Here is a 26,739-nt window from a genome sequence, read left to right on the forward strand (position 1 = left end):
AAGTTTAATTTTACAATGAGGATGAAAGACTGATAAAGGTGTTGATTCTAAGTATCAATATAGAAAACTATTGATGATTAAAAAAAAAGATACTTGAAGAAATAAATGTATAATCATACCACCTAAGGGGCTACATTGAAAACTGCATAAAATATCATAAATAATTAACTAACTATAGACTTCCAGATAATGAGAAAATTAATCTCATCCTCTCACTTTTTGTTCTAAAATGAGCCAAAAGGGCAACAATTAATAAGCAACACTGATAATCTTAAAAGGAAATCAGTGAGGAAAAATAAAAGCCATCTGAGCCAGAAACAAACTCTCACAGCATAAAAAATTAAAAAATATATATTTCCCATGAATGGGAAAATTTTACAAACATCAGACTATTGGTAGGGTTGCCAGACTTAGCAATGAAAAATATTGGACACAATTAATTTTGAAGTTCAGTTAAACATAAAATCATATTTTAGTATAAGTATGCAATACTTGGAGAGGATATACTTATACTAAAAATCATTTGTTGTTTGTCTGAAATTCAAAATTAACTGGGCATCATATATTTTACCTGATAAATCTAGCCATTAGTCAACATTTATTTGGAACAAAAAGTAAAGATCTGCTTTATCCTCACTTCAGGAAAAAAAAAAATGTATGATGAATTCTCACATCTTAAGTTATAGAAACCATGGAAACCAAAAAGGAAGACGGACAGAAAAAGGAGAAAAAGGAACATAACATAGACATTTATTAATATGTATATTTAAACTTGTTGACTAAATAAATATTTATTGTTTATTGCTTTTGAAAAGGACTGTTCAAAAGGGCACAATGTCAGTTTTGCTTGATTGTATAGATGCTAAAGGATATTTCAGATAATTTAAAGTGATGACAATGTTATAAGATATAGAGAAACATAGACTGTTAACTCTTGTCATGGTCAGGAAAAATGATGCAGGCAAACCTCATGGTCAAAAAATACTGGATCTCATTCATAGGATAATTTCTAGCCTTTAAACAAAAGAATAAGAATGGCATATTTTTTGTTAGAAAGAAGAAAGAGTATATATGAACTATGGTCCTACTTTATACTTAAAAACAGTTTTAGCCATACGCTAGGATGCTACTCTTTACAAATGCCTAACATAAAATAATCTCACCCAATTAAAAACATCATTAAAAATAAATTTATGTATCCCTCCTAGTATGGCTATCTATACTCTAAATGCTATACTCTAAGCTACTCATTATCAACCCATTGGCCTCCATATATCCTTTGGGAAGGCATTTGCTTCAGAAGGCAGGACAAGAAAAGGAAACCAAAAATTCCTGGTATTCCCAGGTCCTCAACTTCATAGTAACTGAAAAAAAAATTCTGTGAAATATAGCATCTCTCCAGCCACCAGCTTCATGAATTCTACCGTGGTTAATTTCAGATACTATTTTATGGGGTTATTGGGTTTGTGTAGAAGAACCTGTGATCAGTAAAATATATACAAGCAAGGCAAAAATAACTCTATGCTTTGAAATATTAGTTTTATATAAATTATCTAATTTTTTCTCACCAACATTTTTAATATACATAGATAATAGATTGTTTACACTTGAAAAATGAGGATGCTCTACTCAGAGAAAGTAAATACCTTATCGATGAGGCTAGAACCTTGGAGTTCAGGTTTTCTTATGGATACACTATGAATTTTGAAATTAGCCATTTTGGGAAGCAATGCCAGCTGCTTCATTCATCTAAGTGACCTTGAGCAAGTTATTTAATCTCTCCAAACTTCAATTTCCATTGATACAAATACGTATAGTAATGCCAACCTTGCAGTTTGGGTTAGGTTTTAATTAAATAGTATATTTGGTTCACTGTAAGAATTCAGTATTTCTTAATTCCCTCTCTCTATCAACTTCCTTTATGAAAGTCAGCCACAGAAGATGTACACGTTGTATCTGTAGAGTTAATGTCCCAGCATGGGTCTACTCATTAATATGTGAAATCTCGATTCCCAAAATGTCATAGCTTCAAGTAACATAGTCTCATGCTGAATTTTCAAATCTGAAATTTAGACACTGAAAAGATATTCTTGAATGTTAAATATTAAATGCATTTTATTAATCAAAACTCTCTTCACTAAATCAAGGAATTTTCTAATGCAGCCGCTTAGGTACCAGATAAGATCAATCAATGCTCAAATAAGCTCTGAGAACGAAGTTTCTTCTAAAAAAAATGTCCAGCATTATCTTACTTTTAATTGACTTCATCATAATATTTAAAAAATTGAGGAAACATGAAAACAAAAATGCATAGTAGAGCCTTTAATAACTAAAGTGGATGGATGATGATTTTTTTCATGTTTTACACTTACTAGTTGTGCAGGATATAATAGAAATGATATCATTTGAATAATTGTAGTAGGTAAAACAGTCATTAACTCTACCAGGGTTTTAGTTTCCATTCAAAAATCAAAGGAGAAATGAAAGAAAGAGTAGTACAGGGCATCATTCCTTAGAATATTTCTCTTCTCAAAGTGAAATTTTAGTCATGAATTGGTAAGAATTCCAACCTAAAAGCTTAAGGTAGAGGAATCTGAGTAATGTCAACCATACCACCTCTCTTATCTAATCCATGGAATTGTTAGGAGACTTAAATAATCAAAAAATTAATTAACAGTAGGCAGCATTTTAAATTGCTATACTGGAATAGGGCTGAAGTTTAGGGTGAATTCATGTAGATTTCAGGGACAAAAATATTCCTGTTTATTCATTATCTTCAAGTTTGATCCTGTGCTATTAAATGCATATAAATTACTTGGTTAATTAAATTGAAAGACACTTTGCAATATTTTCTTTTTAATTATTATTCTATTTGAGATCAGGAGCCTTTTTCACTCCTGTAGCTCCACTTCCTAGCACTTTATCTAGTATAATATAGACATTCATTAGTATGTCTCTCTGAAGTTGTTGAATAAATAAATGTTTTCTTTGGTTTGGAAGTAAGATGAAGAACACAGCAGCAGAAAGCTGCCTAGAAGGAGAGCAGTCCTCACTAGGGCCTCCATATGCTGCTCAAAAGGCTTCAATGGAGGAGGCTAAGGTCTGGCACAGAGTGCTCGCTGTTCTGGAAAACCAGAAAGAAAAATAAAAAAGAGAAAAGCCAGGTGGATTGGGAACAAAGGAATGAAGAAAGACTGGGGCACTCTGTGGGAAAAGAAGCTAAAGAGGAGTAGAAACAATGTTGAGTTAAATTCTATTGTTATTTGTCTTGATGTTTGCCAATGAGATCTCCTAGTGCTTTCAGTTTTTCAAGAAAATCTACCATGATCTTTGTATTTTTTGAGATTTTGTTTTGGAGAGGGACAAAGAAGGAAATGAATGTCACACCCAGCTCTATATGGGACAGAAGAAATAATAGGAGGCATGAGGCAAAGGATGTTAAGAGAGCATGAGTATCTGTCTGCCTGCCCTCTTCCCCTGACAATTAATGGGAACTTAGGCAGCATTTTAAATTCCTGCACTAGAATAGGGATGAGGTTCAGGGTAAGTTCATCTAGATCTTAAGGGCCAGAAGGATTCTTATTTATTCATTATCTTCAAATTTAAACTTATGCTACTGAATATTTCTAATTCTTTGGAAGTCTTCACACTTTGCTTTCTTTTTTCTTTATTTGCATCTCTTTCCCCTCAGATCTAAATTGGTAGAGTAAAAGATTGGACAGGGAACAGTTTCATTTTATTCCCAAATCTGCCTCTAATTCATTCTTTGATTTTGACAAGTATTTAAAGCCGCCCCCCATTGTTATTTGTAAAATTAAGCTCTAAATAACATGATCTCTAAGGTACCTTCAATTTCTAACTGTCACAAGTTAACGTAATTTTTTCTGACATGTCGAAACCTGTATACCTCTTCTCATTTCTTCTCCTTAAATACAAGTGGAAACAAGTTTGCCCCTGCAAATCGACAGAAAAATTATTTGGGGGAAGGGACGGAATAATCATATTGAAAAAAGTAAATTATTAACTATCATATCTTTTACTCCGTTAAAATGAGTTCCTCTGAATCCTGAAAGCATCATTACCCTTTAAAAGGAGATATGTCAACCCATTTCAACATACATCTCTTACTTGTGTTATTTTAAGAGTCTAAATGGTGCTCCTGCTTCCAGCTAACTGCACAAAATACCACCTATACATTGCTATATTAATCTTACCAAACCTCTTGATATCTCACTTGTACAAAAACCTGTAATTATTTTCTTGTATAATGCTTTTGCCCACCATTCAAGACTTCTGCTTGAATGCAAAATCCATTCATTCAGACTTATTTTCCTCTACTCATCTATAAATCTATTTACTAATTTTCCCACCTGTTAAGGTAAATACAATATGTTCATTCTCTGACTATATTTGGGGTTTACTACCTATAGCACTCATTGAGAAGCTATCATATCTATTCTGAAATTTTACATGCTAAATTATATATTACTCCCCCTCTAGGCTAAAAAATATATATATATCAAAGACGTTCCTTATATCCCATTGTATTCTTGTGAGCAACATGGTATCTTACATATGTGAGATAATTAATAAACATTGGTAAGGATCAATATTTCAAGGACTTTCTTCTTGAAAGCTTTTTCCCCTGTTTTTAACCCTCCTAGTTTGATTAATGGTACAATTATGCCCTAAAAACTCAAGTCAGAAGTGGGGAAATATACTGAGATGCCCTTTCTTGTTCAACTTCCCTATTAGTTTACTTCTTTTTACAACTTCAGTATCACTTATATATTCTCCCAGTTATTCCTCGATACTACAGCCAACTAATGTTCTGAAATTCAAAGCTGACTGTGTAATTCTCACTTAAAATGCTTCTGGAATCCAAAAGTCTGTGGAAGTCAAACCCAAATTCCTTAGTAGGACTTACCTGTTAGCAGTTTTCTGCATTTTATACTCCAGTGACAATAAAACTTTTGCAGATTTTGAAATGTTTATAAACTGTTAAGAGTACCACTTCTTCCCGACATACCTCTCTTGCCCCTTTAATGGTCATCTCTACTCATTTTCAGGATCTGATTCTAAATGATTTTCTCTGTGAAACATTTTCTGTGTCCTTCCTGCTTTTCCTCTTTCTGCTCAGCTTCCCCAGCTCCTTGTGAAAATTACTATACACAGCAGTTATACTGCTTTGCAATTCACGTTAAACTTCTAGCCAGTAATTTATGAGTTCCTTGAACTCAAGGACTTTGTCTTAATAAATTTCGTATGCTTAGTACTGATCTTGAATTCTGATATACAGTTAAGGATCAGTAAATGCAAGAAAGAATGGGAATGAAAAAATTAATAAAAGCGTGAATAAATTAAAAATTATTCTGCAGTATTTTATGATTGATATGTAAAACTTGCTAAGTTTCTGTTTCCCAGTATATTTCTTCATTTAATACTTCAAAACAAATCAGGTTATTAATATCCTGAGGTGATGATCTGAATTTATTAAAACTGTTATTATGAGCCTATTCAATGTTCATTTTTCTAGTAAAACAGGGAAACAGTATCGTTAAATTGTCTCTCTGAAACAGAAACAAATCCCTACCATGTTGTTCATTTGAACGCAGAGAATAAGCTGCCAATATTTCTGAAAATAAATTATTTCAAAATCTGTTTTTACTTTTCAGTCAGCAGTTTTCATAATTTAAAAAATACCTCAAGGCATTTACTCTCAGATGCCAAATCATGTCCTCTTTTCAACTTTTTAAGGTTTTCAGAAGATAAAAAGAGATCATGGAAAAGATACTTAGATGATCAGATTGAAAATACATTAGAATAAAGCTATTTTCCTCAAGATGAAATATATTCAAAAATGAAATGTTTTATCACTAATAAAGAAAATTAAATATATCAAGATTTGAAATTACGCAGAGACCCTTCTTGCTCATATTTTCTAACCTTCAAGTAGCTTGTATTTTTCTAGCATTTATCTCTGATTTTTTGGGGGAAAAAAGCTCCTCTTTTGTTAATTCCTTCTATTCCTTTTAATGAAGCAAAAAATAACTGAAATTTAAAAGTGTGTGGAGAAAACAAAAAACAAAAAAAATGTTCAAATTGAATGATACTTGATGGAAACTACATCTAGGAAAAAGATATAGAAATAATCCCTCTTTCAAATTTCCACCTTTGGAAAAGAATATCAGAAGGTCAAGCAGAGCTTTCATCATTCACTCTTAGGATATATATTTTCAGAAAATAATAAGTAATTCCAAGGTCTATAATTACTAAGGTTGTCATTTTGCCCTTTACCTTAATAACCACTAAAGGAATAAGAAGCAATACACACCTGAGACATTTAAAAAATCTTAAATGAATAAGTGTTACTAACAGCATACCGTTAGCAAACACAATCATAAGATTCTTTTGTTATGGATTTATCAACAGGCAGCTATATTTGAATTGATTGATCACTCCATTGTGCATATTCTAACAGAAATTGAAACATAAAAATGTGAAATAACTTGATAACAAATGAACTACCTATACTTTTTATTTTGCAAAACATTTCATAAAAAATCAGTTCATGATGTGATTTGGAAAATTAATAAAACAAGATCTCTACATGAATTACCTTTTTACTACATTTAAGTTATCTTTGGAAGCTTTTTTTTTTTTTTTTTTTTTGCGGTACGCGGGCCTCTCACTGCTGTGGCCTCTCCCGTTGCAGAGCACAGGCTCCAGACGCGCAGGCTCAGCGGCCATGGCTCACGGGGCCCAGCCGCTCCGTGGCAAGGAGGGTCTTCCCGGACCGGGGCATGAACCCGTGTCCCCTGCATCGGCAGGCGGACTCTCAACCACTGCGCCACCAGGGAAGCCCTCTTTACAAGCTTTGAGACACTTAATCTAGTAGTATATTTTGTTTTGAGGTTTGGACATTTTACCTAAATACAGATAGCATAGCTAGTGCTAGTTTTGCTTCTTTAAGGTCACATTCATTTTTATGCAGGAATATTTTCTGTATAGCCCTTTCCTTTACAAACTTTATCATTACTTAATCTACATGCAATTTAACCTTTTCTGATCCCTGTGGAAATTATTTATCTAAAAATGTACTGTTAGTTGTACCATAAACTCAGGTTCTTTGGGAAAATAAAGGAATACCTTAATCCTGCCTTTTTGTCTTATTTTATTCTTTAGATTCTTCACCCCTATTTAAACTAGTTTCTGGAGAAAAGTAAGATGGGCTTTCTACTGCTGTTGGTCATAGGCAGGAAGACTGTGTTTCCAACTGGCACACCACGCTGGTCATTTCAAGTGGAATGCACAAGGACAGGTACTCATCTTAGCAGCACTTTTATTTCTTAATGCTTTTCCCCCTGATACTTCTGATACATTGCCCCTAAAGTACATTATATGGAAAATAGAAATCCATAGAAATTTATCCAAAAGTGGTGGTACCCAACTGTCTGTAGTGGCTTCAGATACTACATGTGTTTATGGATTTACAGGCATACCCTGGAGATACTGCAGGTTCGGTTCCAAACCATGGCAAGAAAGCAAATAAATGCAATAAAGCAAGTTACACAAATGTTTTGGTTTCCCAGAACATATAAAAGTTATGTTTTTACCATACTGCAGTCTGTTAAGTGTGCAATACCATTACATCTAAAAAAAAATGTACATACCTTAATTTAAAATATTTTATTGCTAAATAAATGCCAACCATCAACTGAGCCTTCAGTGAGTCATAATTTTTTTTGCTGGTAAAGGATTTAAAATATTGCAAGAATTACCAAAATGTGACACAAAGATATGAACTGAGCAAATGCTGTTGGAAAAATGGTGCCCATAGATTTTCTTAATACAGGATAGTCACACACCTTCAGTTTGTAAAAAACACAGTATCTGCAAAGTGCAATAAAGCAAAGAGCAATAAAATGAGGTATGCCTGTATCTGAAACTTTCTACAATCATTTTTTCAATTAAAAAAAAACTTGTGTGTTCAAAAGTTGCTAATTCTATAAATGGCTTTATGGACCTGAGCCACAGAGTTAATATATATAAATCAGCATTTGAACGCAACTAGGACTTCTAACACGGTACCTTATTAAACACAGTTGGGTTAGACTTTCCTTCTTATCTCAATATAGCTAAGTGATTCTAAAATATCAGAGGCACTTCCCTGGCGGTCCAGTGGTTAAGATTCTGCTCTTTCAATGCAGGGGGGTGCGGGTTTGATCCCTGATCGGGGAGCTAACGATCCCCCATGCTTAGGGGTCAAAAAACCAAAACATAACATAGAAGCAATATTGTAACAAACAATAAAGGCTTCAAAAATGGTTCACATCGGGCTTCCCTGGTGGCGCAGTGGTTGAGAGTCCACCTGCCGATGCAGGGGACACGGGTTCGTGCCCCGGTCCGGGAAGATCCCACGTGCCGCAAAGCGGCTGGGCCCGTGAGCCATGGCCGCTGAGCCTGTGCGTCCGGGGCCTGTGCTACGCAACGGGAGAGGCCACAACAGTGAGAGGCCTGCGTACCGCAAAAAAAAAAAAAAAAAGGTTCACATCAAAAAATATTTTAAAAAAATAAATGAAACATCAGAGTTTAACCTGTCATTTTCTGAGTGTCTGTGCAGCTGTGGACAAAGTCATAATTTGGAATTTTCATTTGGCAACCTGCCTTAAAATATGTTTCCACTCTTTTAGTAATAATCGTTTTATAAACATTGAGGTGAAAAATGCAAGTATCAAAAAGTCTATCCTCCAATAACAGGATAATGTGGCATTCATAGATAGAGACCAGTTGGGAAACAGCTAGGAAGAAAGCACTTGCTAATGCCGAAACAAACTCCCTTCCATCCTTTTGTTCCTATGAGTTTTTTTTATTTTAACCTCTTATTGTTCCACATGCTCCTGTGAATTTTATGTTATCACCTGCCATGTAATTCATTGTGTGCCAATAGGGAAACAAAGAGAGCTCATTTATCTGTGTTTGTTTTCTACTCACAAGAGGTTAGGTAGCATTACTTCTTTAACATCTTTATTGGAGTATAATTGCTTTACAATGTTGTGTTAGTTTCTGCTGTATAACAAAGTGAATGAGCTATAGTATATGAATATCCCCATATCTCCTTCCCCTTGTGTCTCCCTCCCACCCTCCCTATCCCACCCCTCTAGGTGGTCACAAAGCACAGAGCTGATCTCCCTGTGCTATCCCGGCTGCTATCCCAGCTGATCTCCCTGCTGCTTCCTACTAGCTATCTGCTTTACATTTGATAGTGTATATATGTAAATGCCACTCTCTCACTTCCTCTCAGCTTACCCTTCCCCCTCCCCGTGTCCTCAAGTCCATTCGCTACATCTGCGTCTTTATTCCTGTCCTGCCCCTAGGTTCTTCAGAACCTTTTTTTTTTTTTAGATTCCATATATATGTGTTAGCATACAGTATTTGTTTTTCTCTTTCTGACTTACTTCACTCCGCATGAGAGATTCTAGGTCCATCCACCTGATTACAAATAAATCAATTTCGTTTCTTCTTATGGCTGAGTAATATTCAATTGTATATGTATACCACATCTTTTTTTTTTTTTTTTTTTGTGGTATGCGGGCCTCTCACTGTTGTGGCCTCTCCCGTTGCGAAGCACAGGCTCCGGACGCGCAGGCTCAGCGGCCATGGCTCACGGGCCCAGCCGCTCCGCGGCATGTGGGATCCTCCCGGACCGGGACATGAACCGGTGTCCCCTGCATTGGCAGGTGGACTCTCAACCACTGAGCCACCAGGGAAGCCCTACCACATCTTTATCCATTCATCTGTCGTTGGACACTTAGGTTGCTTCCATGTCCTGGCTATTGTAAATAGAGCTGCAATGAACATTGTGGTACATGACTCTTTTTGAATTATGGTTTTCTCAGGGTATATGCCCAGTAGTGGGATTGCTGGGTCATATGGTAGTTCTATTTTTAGTTTTTTAAGGGACCTCCATACTGTTCTCCATAGTGGCTGTATCAGTATACATTCCCACCAACAGTGCAAGAGGGTTCCCTTTTCCCCACACCTTCTCCAGCATTTATTTTTTGTAGATTTTTTGACGATGGCCATTCTGACTGGTGTGAGGTGATACCTCATCGTAGTTTTGAACTGCATTTCTTTAATGATTAGTGATGTTGAGCATCCTTTCATGTGTTTGTTGGCAATCTGTATATATTCTTTGGAGAAATGTCTGTTTAGGTCTTCTGCCCATTTTTGGATTGGGTTGTTTGAAAGTTAATATTATATACTTCATTTTTTCCATATTTAATAAAATAATTTACCATATTGCTATGGACTGAATTTTGTCTCTTCAAAATAAATGTGTGGTGGCTATCTCTCCCAGTGTAATGGTATTTGCAGACAGAGCCTTTGGGAGAAAATCAGATTTAGATGAGGGAGATGGCGGGATGCTCATTATAGGATTAGTGACCTTATAAGAAGAGTCAGAGGCTCGCTCTGTGTATGTTTGTGTCTTTGTCTGTGGGTCTATCTGGGTTCTTCTGTGAGAAACAGAAGTGTGACTGGATACTGAGGGGAATCTTAATCATATTAAAGTACTCCCCTAGGACTTCCCTGGTGGCGCTGTGGTTGAGAATCCACCTGCCGATGCAGGGAACACGGGTTTGAGCCCTGGTCCGGGAAGATCCCACATGCCGCTGAGCAATTAAGCCCATGTGCCATAACTACTGAGCCTGCGAGCCACAACTACTGAGCCTGTGTGCCACAGCTACTGAAGCCTGCGTGCCTAGAGCCCGTGCTCCACAGCAAGAGAAGCCACCGCAATGAGAGGCCTGTGTGCCACAATGAAGAGTAGCCCCCGCTCACCACAACTAGAGAAAGCCCATGCACAGCAACAAAGACCCAAGGCAGCCAAAAATAAAGAAATAAATAGATAAATAAATTTATTTAAAAAATAAAAATAAAGTATTCCCTAACTTAGCATTATTTATGAAAGATGTGGCCCTTGCATACCCGCATCAGGTTAAAAGCCAGGGTTACTTGTTATAGACACTCTCATTATTCCCTCCTGTGTGATGCTTCCATCCTTTACAAAAATCTGCCTGGATTCTATAATTATGAACTCAAAATTGTATTAGTTTATTATTTAGGATCTTCTGGAGTCATATGATACATAAACATATTGTAAAACTGATTATTTTTTTGAGATAATTGGAAAATATAGATTAAACAAAAGTATTATGAAAAACTCAAAGCTGTGTGTATATGTTTGAGACAGAGAAAGAAATGGAAAAACAGAGCTAGAGTGAGATATATGTATTTATCCATCTATACATCATACAATATACCATGCATACATCACACACATACAAAGGGGAGAAAGAGAGAAAGAATGAATAATAGGTCAGCAGAGATGACTGCCCTAAGACAGTTAACTGAAAAGCAAAAAGTCCTTAGGTTTTTTAGGGAACACTTTTTCCTCTGACTTAATAGTCCAATTAACAATTCAAAGATGGCAACCAGGCTACCAAGAAAAAGAGGAAATAAATGTGAGTATCCATCTACCTCCAAGAAAAATTATAAAAACTAGTTATTGGGTCTAATTTTGTGAAGACAGTACTTCACTAAAATAGTTATCAGAAAAATCAAGGTAATATAAAGATCAGAGAAAGTTAGAATTCCATGAGATCATAAAAGCCGTCAAGAGCTCCAGAACTACCCTTCACTTATGAATACAAAGTACCCAATGCAAATATCTGAAATGGATGAAATAATTTTTGGTTATGTGTGTAATATCCTAAAAGCTATGAGGATTATTTTGGTATCAAAGCTGATAACTGCAGGCACTACCAAGGTTTAAAGATTGTTAAATATTAAAATCACATCTGCCCAATCCCTCTGAGTGCGTTTTTACTCTGGTTCCTGACTGTCTCACCAACTAGCAACTCAGACATTAGCATCAAGGGCCCTAAAGTCAATGTCCTTTCTGATTTGTTTGTGCTCTTTGCCAAGGAAAATCCTCATGATTTTTTAAAAATAAATTTATTTTATCTATTTATTTATTTTTGGCTGTGTTGCGTCTTTGTTGCTGCACGCAGGCTTTCTCTAGTTGCAGCGAGCAGGGGCTACTCTTTGTTGTGGCATGCGGCCTTCTCATTGTGGTGGCTTCTCTTGTTGCGGAGCATGGGCTCTGGGTGCACGGGCTTCCGTAGTTGTGGCACGCGGGCTCAGTAGTTGTGGCTCAGGGGCTCTAGGGTGCAGGCTCAGTAGTTGTGGTGCACGGGCTTAGTTGCTCTGCAGCATGTGGGATCTTCCCGGACCAGGGCTTGAACCCGTGTCCCCTGCACTGGCAGGTGGATTCTTAACCACTGCACGACCAGGGAAGCTCTCCTCATGACTTTTTAATTAAAAAAATTTTTTTGGCTCCCTGACTGCCAACTCAAGACTTAGGAAGGCCAATGTTTATCCCATGTACATGTTTACTCCTGACCTTTTTAAGGAGTCTTAAGAAAGAAAGAGAAATGAGGCTGATGGGCAGTCCTGGGAACCAGCCCAAACACTAACCCAATGGTGCAGTCTCCAGCTACTCATCAGAAAACTCACGAAAGAAAAAAAGGAGGCCCTCGGGGACAATAAGGATGGTGGTGGTAGATTGTGAGCCAGACCAGAGATGCCCAGTGAAGATCCCCATTCTACAACCTTTGTTGAATTTCATTGCTGTTTAATAGTGTATCTTTCTTGAAATCCACGCAGACCCTGGTGTCTGGGATATTGGCAATATCATCTTTATTAATAAAAACAAAAAGCTAACCTTTACAATGTCTTCATTATGTGCCCAAAACATTCTAAAAACACACATGCACACACAGGCATGTGCGCACTATCATTTCAATCATTTAGATGAAGGAAAATAGATGAAGGAAAAAATCATTTAGATGAAGGAAAATAGATTTACTCAAATTATTGAATGGTGGAGGCAGAATTTAACCCAAACAGCCCAAGAGCTGAGGTCATTTACCATGCAAACTGCTCTCACATGGCCCACAGGCTCTGTTCTACCTAGATATGATAGATATCCCATGAACTGTCCCCAAACTCAAATTTGGGAAATGCTAAGCCAAACATATTTAATTTTTTTAATATAGGCCTCTTTGTCTTTTAAAAACATTTTATCAAAATAATATGTGTTGTGGTTGTAAATCAAATTATTCAAAAGAGATTGTACTCAAAATGCTTAAAATAGTATTAATAAAATTCTTCTCCATTCCCAATCATGCTTTTAACTTTCTGTTATTTTGTTCTTGTTGCTACTTTTTCATTTCAGTTGGTGGTTGACACTAATGGCCCTAATATTAGAATAATGACTTTAATAATGTCTCAGTAATAGGTGATTAGCACTATTTCTTGATTTATATACTTTTGAAGATAATTATGAGCCCTAAAGAACAGGAATTTAATTTACTTATAACATTCCCCTTACTTCATTCTAAAGTTGATATTTTAGTTCTTCTTTTGCATATCTTTTACTGTTAAGCAACACCTCTAAATTGGATTTATCTATCACCTTGAGTAATCTTTAATCATTGTTTGCACCCCACCTTTTCTTCCACCATCCACACTCAGTTTCCTCCACCTAACCCTGCCTGAGACGTGCAGCTTTGCTTTTATATCATTAAGGCTAATATTTATAGTGTCTTCTGCAACCATGACCAGAGCTTTCTGTTTATGACTAATGGAAAATCAAATGATGTGATATCATGATATTATGCAAGACTCAATTTCAGGCGTGGGGACCATAGATATAAAAAAGTAGTTTCTGGTTCAGTTGCGTATTCTTTCAAGAAGTAAACAATGTTCCAAGACCTCCATCTACAGTACCTGTAACTTTCAGCTTTTCAGCCCCAATGGTAATCCCATCTTCATCTGCAGAAAACAGCACCCTGCCATCTTCACTGGCTCTCACTTCAAATCTTTTACACTGAGCTTCCACAGCATCAGCTCCTATGGTCAGAGGAAAGGTTTAAAAATGAATCTGGTATCCAGGAAACCATTAACATGTATTTTTTTTTTTAAAAAAAGAAGAGAAATACATATATTATTTAATCTCTACAGTATGTTTTATACCTAAATTAATATTTTAAAATTACCATCCTTTTCAGGAGGCTATCTAATTTGGTAAGGTATTGCTGGGCTAGGTTGGTTGGGTACACATCTGACCTCTAAATCCTGACATAGTCCTGACAAGGTCTGTGTGGGTTTAGCCAGTTAGAAAATCTTTGCATATACACAAGGGAGACAATGTCTGCTTTGTTCTTGGTGGCAGCCTGAAGACTTGGCATTTTACCTGGCATGTGCTGGATGCTTAATAAGGACTTGTGGACTGAAGGATTCTCGTGTTCTCTCTCTGCAAGTAGACAATAGTGCCCATACTTGCTACATCACAAGGTACTTATAAAGCATTATTCAGTTGTGAACCTTTAGTTACTCTACACTTCATAGATTTAATACTGCAATTTGTTCACTCTTTATTACTACTGAATGTGAATCCATTTTAGATTCAATATTGCAAATGTATATCTATATATACATACATAACATATATATTTAGTGTTCTCCAATGTATCTTCTAATCAATAATTTTCTTTATTAAAATATTTTAAAGAAATACAATTACATCATGCAATTGAAATCTATTTTCAATTTATTGGACAATTTTGCACATTGATTCATCCACAATCCACAAAGCCAGCTCCCATATGTGGAAAACATAATTAATTTGAGAGTGAGCAGAGCTTCAGCAAGAAGATCAAACTGGTCAGGGGCTGAGGAACTGCTATTTCCATAACAGTGATTTCTTTCTTTTGGCATAATGCATTTGGCATATGGATCTGTATCTTCCCCTCCTGTTAAGATCTGGAACATCCCTCTGCTGCTATCTACATCAGAAACTCCTGGCAAGTACAATGTGGTCCACTCAGGGACCTGGGCATAGCACCCTTTGTGCATATTTCTTTTCATTTCTCTCTACATATGCTATGGACTGAATATTTGTGTATGCCCTAAATTCATATGTTGAAATCCTAATTCATAATGTGATGGTGTTAGGATATGGGGTCTTTGGAAGGTAATTAGGTCATGAGAATGGAGCCCTCCTGAATGGGATTGGTGCCCTTATAAAAAGACACAAATAAGTTTGCTTTCTCTCTCTATGCAGTCTATGGAGTGAGGACACAGGGAGAAGCTGGCTGTCTGTAAGCCAGGAAGCAGCCTCTCACCATACACTGGATTTGCTGACACCTTGATCTTGGACTTCCAGCCTCCACAACTGTGAGAAATAAAAATCTGTTGTTTCAGCCACCCAGTCTATGGTATTTTGTTACAGCAATCCAAATGGAGTAAGACAATGTACTACCATTTTTTGTTAGCTATATGACCCCCAGGAATTCAAAACAGGAGATTATATTTGTATTCCAAAATACCCTCTAAATTTAAAACTGTGTCTAGTTTCTAGTAGGCTTTTAGTAGGAGAATGTTGTAGAGGTGAATGAGTGCAAGACTTAACTTTCTTCCCATTTCCTTAGTCCTCAACCCCACCTCAGCCCTACTCTCAACCCCACCTCAGCCCTACTCTCAACCCTAGTCCATGGGTTTTAGTACTTACACTTTAGTAACTTACACCTCCCCATCATCATAGCTCCTGAGGAGTACTTAATAAGAGGAAGACATTATTCCAAACTGGTAATATGTGGGACAATTTCTCTGAAAACCAGAAATTTTTCTTATATTCTGAAACTACATATATGTTTTCAGGTCCACAAAGAAAATGTGAAAACCTCCAATGAGAACAATGTTAAATACTTAAAAATGGTGTTAACCATGCAAGCTATCAAGTTCAAAACAGCATAAATTGTATTTTAAAGTCTGTTTTTTTAAGCAAATAACTTTCCTTATGGGATTTAATGGTAATATTGGAGAAACCATGGAAGACCTATCGTTCCTGGTCACAGTCATTGCATTTGATCTTGCAAACATTATTTCAGCAGCCTGTGTTCAGTTGATTTTGTTTTCTTCTCATCATGGCCTAACTTTCCTGTATTGAGCTTTTAATCTTTGAACCATAATAACTCAAATGGATGATGTTCAAAAAGCCATGTTTGAGGCCACATGTGTTGATAAAAGTGATTTCTGAGTTTTGAGGCTTCTGTGTTTCAATCTATCTTCAGGGCACTGAGGCATACCTTAAATATGAACTGCCAAAAAGATATTACAGATACTATACACGTAAAACTTAACATGTACACTACCTTGCTTCCTTCAAATATATTTAATTACTGGGTGAATTGATCCACAAAATAGATCACTGACTTTAATGACATTGAAGTATATAGATCTCTGTGCTTACAGATACATACATACCTACACACTATATACACACACACAGCAGCAAGACTTTTCTTGGCATAATACTTAATGTTGTTATATGGGAGACAATTTATTAACATAAAAATGCTATACTATAAGTCACAGAAACTATTAGAAATATAAGTTAAGTGTCTGGATGTGGCAAAGTAAGTTGAAATCTTAATTCATTGCATTTAAATAAGCAAAAGAAAATAAGCAGATTAGAAAACATTTATGCACCTGGAATAGAAGAGATGCATCTAGGCCGTAAATAAATGGATAAAGACTCATCCAACTGAAAAATAGATATATAAATTAACACAGCAGACTACACTCTATTCAACATATTAGTATAAGTACAGAAGGCAAAATTGCAAGCAATTAGCAATGCATTGATAATAAGTAAATATTTTAAGTCAGAAAATAATTTTGAATGTATTGTGCTTCTGTATGTTACTTTTCTGCAAATGGAAAGCACTTAATATATGTAATTGGACATATATTGCATTGTTGTGAATATTTATGTTTAAAATAAATATATTAGGCTATATATATGGAACTGAATTTATTATATCCTAACGTGCTTTGTGTTGTCTTATTCTGTGTTTCAGGTTTCAAGTTAGCATCTCATATTGTCTAGGCTAGATCACCTTAGGAGCCAGTTGTTCAGAGGGGCAGTGATGTCCAGTTTAACCTTATCTCAATCAAAGATGCCTCCAGAGTTGCAGGAAAGCAATATGTCTGAATGTCTCTGGGTAAAGAGCTCTGACTCCTTAGCAAATAGATCATGGGAGACAAGTTATCCTGGAAGCTCTATATTTTATTAGTCATCTTAAACACCAAACTGCTAACTAAAGTATCAAGACTAAGTGCTTCTTTCAGAATATCTCTGAGAAGTTCATGTCAGCAACTTCAAAAATCAAAGAACGATTAGGTATAGAGCAAGAAAAGAGGGAGATTGATCCAGATGGCAGAGCAAGAGGATGTGGAGTTCACCTCCCCCCACTAACATATCAAAAATACATCTACATGTGGAAAATTTCTCACTGAAAACTAACTGGAAACTGGCAGAAGGACTCCTTTACAACCAAGGCTGTGAGAAAGATCCACACATAATTGCGCAGGAAGGGGAGAAAAGGATCCGTTTGGGACCTGTGCTCCCCGGGAGGAGACTCAGAGGAAAGGGAGAATACAAAGGTGAGCACACTGGGGAGTGAGAGGTGAGAGCCACAGACTGGGTGCCTGGGTCCTGGGGTCCTATGTGGGGAAGACCAGCTGCCTTGGCTGGTTGGAGGACCTCTGGGACAGGCAGGAGGGCTGTGGGAAGGCTGGACTCTGATGGTGAGGAGTGTGCTCACTGGGTCGCCCTCGAGGCAGGACTGAGAGGGCAGAGAGAGGACTGCTCTGGAGCTGCTGGGTTTCCCATGACCACCTCCGCGTGTGCCCCAGACCGAGCCAGGCAAACACTCTGGCGATGCTGAGCGTATTTTCATGTGCCTGTTGGCCATCTGTATACTGTTGGTGGGAATGTAAACTGGTGCAGCCACTGTGGAAAACAGTATGGAGGTTTCTCAAAAAACTAAAACTAGGACTGCCATATGACCAAGCAATTCCACTACTGGGTATATATCCCAAAACACCAAGAACACTAATTTGAAAAGATACATGCACCTCAAGGTTCATAGCAGCATTACTTACAATTGCCAAAATATTATGGAACAACCTAAGTGTCCATCAATGGACGATTGGACAAAGAAGATGTGGGATATTACCCAGCCATAAAAAATAATGAAATTCTGCCATTTGCAACAATGTGAATGGACCTAGGAAATATTACGCTTAGTGAAATAAGTCAGACAGAGAAAGACAAATACTGTATGATATCACTTATATGTGGAATCTAAAAAATAAAACAAAGGAATGTATGTAGCAAAACAGAAACAGACTCACAGATATAGAAAGCAAACTAGTGGTTACCAGAGTGGAGAGGGAAATGGGGCAAGATAGACATATGGGATTAAGAGATACAAACTACTATGTATAAAATAGACATGCAACAAGGATGTATTATTGTACAGCACAGGGAATCATAGTCATTATCTTGTAACAACTTTCAATAAACTATAATCTGTAAAAATACTGAAACACTATGCTGTACACCTGAAACTAACATAATATTGTAAATTAGCTATACTTCAACTTAAAAAAGAACAAGAAAAGAGAACTGGCAGGAAAAAAAGAAAATATGTAAGCAAAATAATAGGTTTTTTAAAAGGATTGAAGTGTTCAATACATATCCTAATATTTTCTCTAGTCCATTTAATGTTCTGTATAGATTCTTTAAAAGCAAACAAATAAAACAACAACAATGTTAATTTCTTATTTCCCTCAGAGATGGCTCCACTGCCCTTTTTGGAAGGTTCACATTTCTTACAGTCATATTTAGTGTCCAAATGCATGTTTTGCAGACAAGTAGAGAGGCTCCGTTAATTATGCACTGGCTTTGCATCTTCTATGTTAAATCAGTCAAAGACATGAACTGGAAAGTTTTCTTCAATAAAAAGAAAACAAGGCAAAGATCAAAATGGATATGTCTGGTGTGTTTTCCTCAAGCATAGCAGGATGAATCCTTTCTTCCTATATAACTCTAATTTTGTATGTCTGTCAATATTTTCAAGGTCTTAAAGAAGAGCATTATTAAAAGATTAGAAATTCCCACAAGAAAAACAAAAACAAGATTCAATACAGTCAACTAAATTCAGTGTTCTGAATTTGCTGATTTAGAATTATCATGGGTCAGGAAAAAAACCAAACCAAGTTTGAAACAAAGTAAGCTGCTTTCATGAAATATAAGTGTAAATAAGCCTGAGGTTTATTTTATGTTACACGATGTGTGTCATTAAAATCTTGCATGTGGAAAGTGCACTCTGAGTGTACGGGGGACAAGAGGAGAAGAAGCAGCAGAATAAAGGGAAGGTCCCCAGGGCCAGGCTGGGAAGCTTGTCTCAGAAGAAGGGCTATTGAGCCTTGGGGATCTGCGATCCTCATGGCATCTTGCCAGAGATCAGTCTTTGTTTCTTTCCCCCTACCCTCAGGAACTGCCTTCTGTTTTGGAACTGGAGGAGCAGCCATTCTTCCATCAGCAAATAAGGTAGTTATATTAACTCTGAGGCTATATTCACCTTTGTAGCCCTACCTGGGACTCCCTACAGTCCTGTGTCTAGACCGATGCCTGTGCACAATATTCCTCAATTAAAGTGTGTTTTTAAGTTGAAATGAATTCCATGACTCTCCACCATTTGTACTTTTGAGCCTTGTGTATCACTTCCTTGTCCATCTATACTATCCCTGCAATCACACACTATTGCTCACCGTCATCCTTTTCTAAAAAGTTATGAAAAACTTATGCATATAATAATTATATAAATAATGTTACCCACCACCCCACTGAATACATATCTACTATTTCCAAAATAGGTGAACATTTCAGTGTAACCTTTCCTTAATCATATGTCCCTTCATCCTCAGGGAGCTCCAGATGTCAGCAATGTCCCCAAATGAGTCCTTATCACTCCCATTTTATAACCTTACCACTTATGTATGTATCCATCAAACATTTTTCTTATTTTTGCATGTTTTGCACAAGATACACACACACACATGCACAGACACACCATTTTATATCATTTGTATTTTTCAGTGACTAGATTTATTTTGTTGAATTGTAGCTCTGGTTTATTCACCTTCACTGTGATATTCTATCATACAGATATACCACAAATTAGTGATCCATTTTCCATTGAAAATCTTTTAGGTTGTTTCTAGGATATCAGAATCTGTAACAATTATGCTATAAATGTTTTTGTGTAAGGATCCTTCTACACTTGGGCAAACGTGTTCTAGGGCTTTTACTTGGGTGTGGGATGGCTGGACAGCAGAGTGTGTACTTTAATTTTACCAAATAATAAAACTTGCTTTCCAAACTGGTTGTATTGATTTACATTCCTATGGAGAAAGTATGAGTGTTCCTGTAACTCCACATCATTGCAAACACTGAACGTTAAAAGACTTTAATTTTTACCAATCTGCATGTTAAAAGGTATGCCACTATGGTTTAAATTTACAATTCCCTGATTGCTGTTGGAGTAAAGATCTTTTTTATGCCATTGCTCCACAGACTTTTTCCTGACAATACACTCCCCATGGTCAGTCCATGGGGGCACGTGAGGCCAACTCTTTCTCTAGAAGTGGTTCAGTTCTCATAGGATTTTATTCTCTCAGGCCAAAGCAGTTAATCCATACACAAGCACGTGACTCAAATGCTCTCCTGATTTTTGCTCTAAGTTTTGAAAAAGAGGCACATTCTTCTTTGAGATCAGACACTGAGCATGATATAAACTTGAAGCTTTTAGCTGTACTTCCAACATGGAGAAAGTCTGCCTGAGAAATCAGCCAATCAGTGAAAGGGAGAAAAAAAAAGAAGAGAAAGAGAAGGACAGAGAGACATTCCTGAAATTACTGCTTAAATAGTCAGATCCAGTCAGAAACAAATGCATCAAGCTCTGAACTTTCCAATTTTAGAAATCAATAAATTACTCACTGACCCCACTCATTTTGAAGAGTTCATAAATTTTGAATTGGGTTTCCTTTAGCTGAATTCTTTTACTCCTTATTTTCTTCTTTGAGTTTCTATGTATTCTCCTTTCCGTCATGTTCATCTTTATTAAACAGAAATTCTGGGAATGTTCCACCTTTTAAGTATCACTGAATTTCCCCACAAAAAATTCATCAGTCTTTAATTAAAAGGAAAAAAATATGCTCTGTACCTCTAAATTAAAAAGCATTAATAATATATCAAATGTTACTTCATAATGACAAAAAATTGATTCACCATGAATATTTAGCAATTTAAATTATTATAGATGTAGAAACATGATGTCAAAACAAAGCAACATTTGACAAAACTACAAGAAAAACTGGCCAATTGCAGATTCTTGACAGATTATAAAATCTTTTCTCAGTAACATAGCCAAAAAAATAATAATAATGGGACAATTAAAACCATTTTTATCAACATTGGCATATTGGTCGTGCATTGAATCCTTAATCTAAAAACTTTAGGGACTTCCCTGGTGGTTCAGTGGTTAAGACTCTGTACTTCCAATGCAGGGGGCATGGGTTTGTTCCCTGGGCAGGGAACTAAGATCCCACATGACACACAGCATGGCCAAAAAAAAAAAACCCAAATATATATATACATATATAAATAAAATAAATACTTTAAAGTGCTCCTTTTCAATTGAATATTTTTTCCATTTTATTGGAATATAATTGTCTACTACATTATATAAGTATAAAGTTTTCAGCATAATGACATATATATTGGGGAATAACTGAATATTTTATCTGACTATTTTATCTCAACCTACTCTATTAAATACCTTAAAAAGTGTATCATTACTCTGGCTTAATGCAAATCTTAACAGATTACAGCATGAAAATTATAGAGATTTTTATCTGACCATATTGCAATCAATCTTAAATAACAAAAGTTAACTGATATATCCCCATATGTTTAGAAATTTTAAAACTCACATTAAAATAAGCAATGGGCAAAATTCGAATAATAGTTGAAATTAGAAAGTGTTCCAAACTAAACAATGATTACGATATTATTATCAGCACTTGTAAAATATGCTAAATCAGTACTTACAACAAAATGTCTAGCCTCACATAGCTATATTGGAAGAGAAGAGATGCTAAAAATTAATGATCAAACATCCCCCTATGCTGAGAAGTAGAAAACAACCGCAATAAAACAACAAAAAAATAAATCCTCAAAATGTAGATGGAAACAAATAATGAAGGGCAAATATTAATGAAATAGAGTACAAATCTATAATATATTAGATCAATGAGGTCAAAAGTAGATTTATTACAACTAATAAAATAGACCAATTTATGGTGAAATTAATACAATATTTAAATATAACAATACATATCAGTAATAAAAAGGGACATTACTACAGATATTATAGACGTTCAAATGGTACAAATATTTTATAGCAACATTATATCAATAAATTTGAAAATCTGTTTGACTTGAAAAAATGCCTACAAAATATTACTTACCATATTGACTTAGGAATAAACAGAAAACCTGAGCATTCCCGTTATAATATAGTATAACATAGTAGAGAAATTACATAAATAGTTTAAAATCTTTACATATATACACATACAGACATGCGCACACACACACACACACACACACACACAGAAATTCTAGTCTGTGCTATTCAGGAAAGAATTAACTTGAATACAAATTACAACTCTTAATGAGAACAGAATAATACGAAACACTCCCCAACTGATTTCATGAAGCTAGTATAATTCTGACATGAAAACCTTGCAGAGATAGCACACTGAGTAAAAATTACAGTATAATTATACTCATAAACAAAAAATCAAAAAGCCTAAGTAACACATTAGCCCACCATGTTTACTCCAGGCATCTAAGAGTGGTTTATATCTGACACTCAGTAAATGTATTTAACTATCTTTGAAGTTTTAAAGAGAAAAGACAGGATTAGCTCATAGAGGTATAAAAATTTTTTGACATAATTCAACATTGTTCATAAGAAAACCATTTACCAAACTTTGTATCCTTTCCTGATAAAGGGATCCATAAAAACATATTAAACCCCTGACACTTAATAATGACGTATTGAAAGCTTTCCTTGTAACATAAGGAAGTAGAAAAGGATACCTACTATTAACAGTTATATTCAGCATCGTTCTAGATATCATAGCCAGTGGAATACAACTAGAAAATGGTTTGATAATTTATAAGAATTGTAAAGGTAGAAACAAAACTAGATTATTCACTGATGACATAGTTCTATACGTAGAAAATCCAAAGAATCCACAAAGATATTCTTAGAATTAGTAAATCAATGTATCAAAGTCTCTGAATGCAAGGTCAATATACAAATATCAATTTTATTTTAGAAAATAAAAGGTAAATGATATTATGTATAACAGAATTAGATAAAACTGTCATCATTTTCAAATAATAAGAATTTATTTAAAGAATAACAAAGAATCTACTGAAAAATAATTAAATGATTAAGAATTTAACATACTGCTTAGATAGTCAAGAATGAGTCTTGATTCCAGGTTTTGGAACCAAGTTTAGTTTTGTATAGTCCAAAGTCTACAGGTTGTCTGCGCTGTTGTATCAGTAGATGATAAATCCTTCTTGCAATAACACTTCTATATTATACGCCCTTGTCCTGGACACAAATTACACACTAAGAAGCATTCATTTACGTTGAAGTGGTATTTAAACCATGTTTTTTTCAGTCTTATATGATCCAAAGTATTAATTATCAATAATTTTAAAGTATTTATTAAATATTCACTATATTTCACAAACTAGGTTAACGCTGAGTATGTGAAAATAAAGAAGAAAAGGGTTTTCTACCCAAGGAGATTATAGTATATTGGAATTGCTAAACAATTATACAAGGCTGATAAACCAAAATCTATATTGATTGTTTGATTAGGTTTATCAGTGTTACTTCCTCATTAGAGGCATCACAATCAATGTACACATCCTCACAGGTACAACTTTAAATAGCAGCTTTAAATAGCACAGCTTTTTAAACTAAAACCACATATTTTAAAAAGAAAATGTTTTTGAAGAGAAGTGCCATAGATTACAATTTCCCCTGTGTATGTGTAATCTCTTGTGATTTTGGATCAGTTTACTTGATGATACTACCAGAGCAACATGTGCTTAATAAAAGTATATTTCTAACTTGAAACTACCGGAAAATTTATTAGAGCACAATGAGATTTAGTACTTTCTAAAATAGAGTATCCCACCCTAATGGTTGTATGGCAACAACAGCTTTATCAGTGTACATGTACGAACTAATACTAAGAGGAAGTAATTTTCTTTTTAATGAGGCTTTATAACATTTAAGTTTCATTTCAATCTATAATATCTAATCAATAGTTTAGTTACACATCCGGACTACAAACATTTTCCACTTCAAATGGTCAATCACATCAGGATTTCATTCTCTCTACTCCACTCTAATTGGTCTTATCAAGATCTGGAATAAATATTTTTCAAAATTTAATAGCCATAGGCCTCATCTTACAGGATCCCTCAGTAGCATCTGACTCATTCAACACGTTTTTCCTTAAAAGCTTTTTTCATTAGACTTGAGAAACCACACTCTTGGCATTTTTACTAGCTCCCTAGTCATACTTTTCCAGGCTATATCCTTGCTTTCTCCTTTTCTTCCTATTCTCTAAACATTTACATGTCTCAGAGGTCAGAATAATGATTCTTTTTTTTTTTAACATTTTTATTGGAGTATAATTGCTTTACAATGGTGCGTTAGTCTCTGATTTATAACAAAGTGAATCAGTTATACATATATCCCCATATCTGTTCCCTCTTAAACTGTATTCTGTGTGAAAAGTCTCCAGAGCAAAAGAAAAAAACCCAAAAAGAACGGAAGGAAATCCTCTATTTACTCCTCTCACTTCTCCATGCATCTGGGGGTTCTCATGCGGGATCATGGCTTTAAGTAACATGTATGTGTTGAGTCCAAGATTTCTAACATGTGCACTAATATTTACCTGGAAATCCAAGTTTATATGAACACCTTTTATAGATGTCTAAAAGGTACTGAAATATAGTTTGTCTCAATAAGAACTCCTGATTTTCACACACTTGCCAAATTATTTTTTCCTCAGTAATCTTCTCAGTGAAGGGCCACAATTTACCCCAATCGTTTAGCTCTCTACCTTCAAGGTTTATCTCAGGTCCCACTTCCACTTTTTTTCCTCTGTGCCATTTTTTTTTTCTTCCAAGCCCCTAACTGATACAGAAACCCAAAGAAAGAGGTAAATACATTGAAATATTTATTTTCAAAACGGAATGACAAAAGCAAAGGTAGTGAATAAAGATTGAGTCTTTTAAATTAAATTAAAATTTCTGTTAATTCAGAAACAGCATGTCTCTAACCCATTGCTTTCTTCCAGTTTAATAAAACGGCTGTCTAATGAGTTACTTAAATAAGGTAACGGGGTTTTCAGATAAATAAAACAAACAATATCTCTCTAAGATCTACTTTTCCCCTACATTCATCTTTCTAATAACATTCTTACTTTCCTTAGTCTCTGGAAAGATTTCTTGGTATCCTGAATATTTCAAAACATTCAAGAACAATTATAAATAACTAAACTGCCCCTCCACCCAAGCTAAATTTTTGAACATACTAGTGATATTTGGGGCGAGGATATGATGAAGTCATTTATTTAATTAAATATTTGGGGAAACTTCCGATGCTTTTAGGCAGTTAACTGTGCTTCAGTAGAGATCACTTGAATTTGTTAAAAATAATTTGCAAAATGGACTTTTAGTTTTCTTATTTACTGATATCTATTACTCAGTGTGTATCCTCTTTTCATGCCTCATCTCCCCCTTTCAGAATAGGTATTTAAAAGAGTGTGTGTGTTTTTAGAGTCATCTAAAGTAACTTCCTACGCTGTTATCATCCAAATGAAGCTTTTAATTCTTTTCAACATATTGTCCTTCACTTTAATATATTTTTTTAAACTCCAAGGGAATTTTCCAATTCAAAGCACTCTTTGTTATCAGATTATCCAGCTCAATAAGAAAAAAAAGTTTTATAGCCACATGTGCAGCACATTTTAAATACTAGTCCAAATTTCCCTCACCAGCATACCTCCACCTGTCTTTCCCTGAAAATAGCTTTTTGGTGTTCAGAGAATGTAAGTAATCTGATGATGACTTTAAAATGGAATATTATTAGGATATCTGAAAAACTTGTAGGGAAAATTCTTTTATCATCACTTATTTATTGCAGGCATATCTAAGAGTTGAAATTATATTTCCAAAATATTCATTCTGGATATTACTGTATATCAGAATACTCATTAGGCTGTTTCTCTTTCTGATACATGTTTGGTATGTGGTCCATGGTTAGAATGGAGATATGGGGTCTTGGGAATGCAGGCCTTTTCTATTTTTTTCTCTGCCACTCTCAAACTATGCTTCTATCTTGGAGACCAATATAGGTACTACTGGTCATTTTAACGAGTCTCATTCTAGAGAGCAGGAAGACAGAATAAAGGGCAGGTCCATTTTTTAAAAAGACACCATCTAAAATTGTACACACCACCTTATTTATATCTCATTGGCTAGAACTCAGGCACATCTAGCTGTAAGGGAGACATATAGTCTTGAGTTGAGCAGTCATATGCCCAGCTTAGACCTGAGATTGTATTACTAAAAGAGCAGGAAAAATAGTTATGAGG

The 26,739-nt window shown here is 35.3% G+C and overlaps 1 protein-coding gene across 3 annotated transcripts in view; it reads right to left on the reverse strand.

Annotated features, from left to right (window-relative positions):
* SGCZ (sarcoglycan zeta) overlaps positions 1-26,739 on the reverse strand; it is an 895,164-nt gene that overhangs the window by 19,973 nt on the left and 848,452 nt on the right. For 2 of the 3 annotated variants that reach the window (XM_029226514.1, XM_029226515.1), the window contains one exon: positions 13,855-13,977. The exons of the other annotated variant lie outside the window; for it this stretch is intronic. In XM_029226514.1, coding sequence (XP_029082347.1) covers positions 13,855-13,977 — 123 coding nt within the window. The remainder of the gene's footprint in view (positions 1-13,854; positions 13,978-26,739) is intronic. 3 annotated transcript variants of the gene reach the window in all.

This window comes from Monodon monoceros, unplaced genomic scaffold (genome assembly GCF_005190385.1).
Source record: "Monodon monoceros isolate NGI ecotype Baffin Bay Population unplaced genomic scaffold, NGI_Narwhal_1 Super_Scaffold_17, whole genome shotgun sequence".
NCBI classification, from domain to species: domain Eukaryota; kingdom Metazoa; phylum Chordata; class Mammalia; order Artiodactyla; family Monodontidae; genus Monodon; species Monodon monoceros.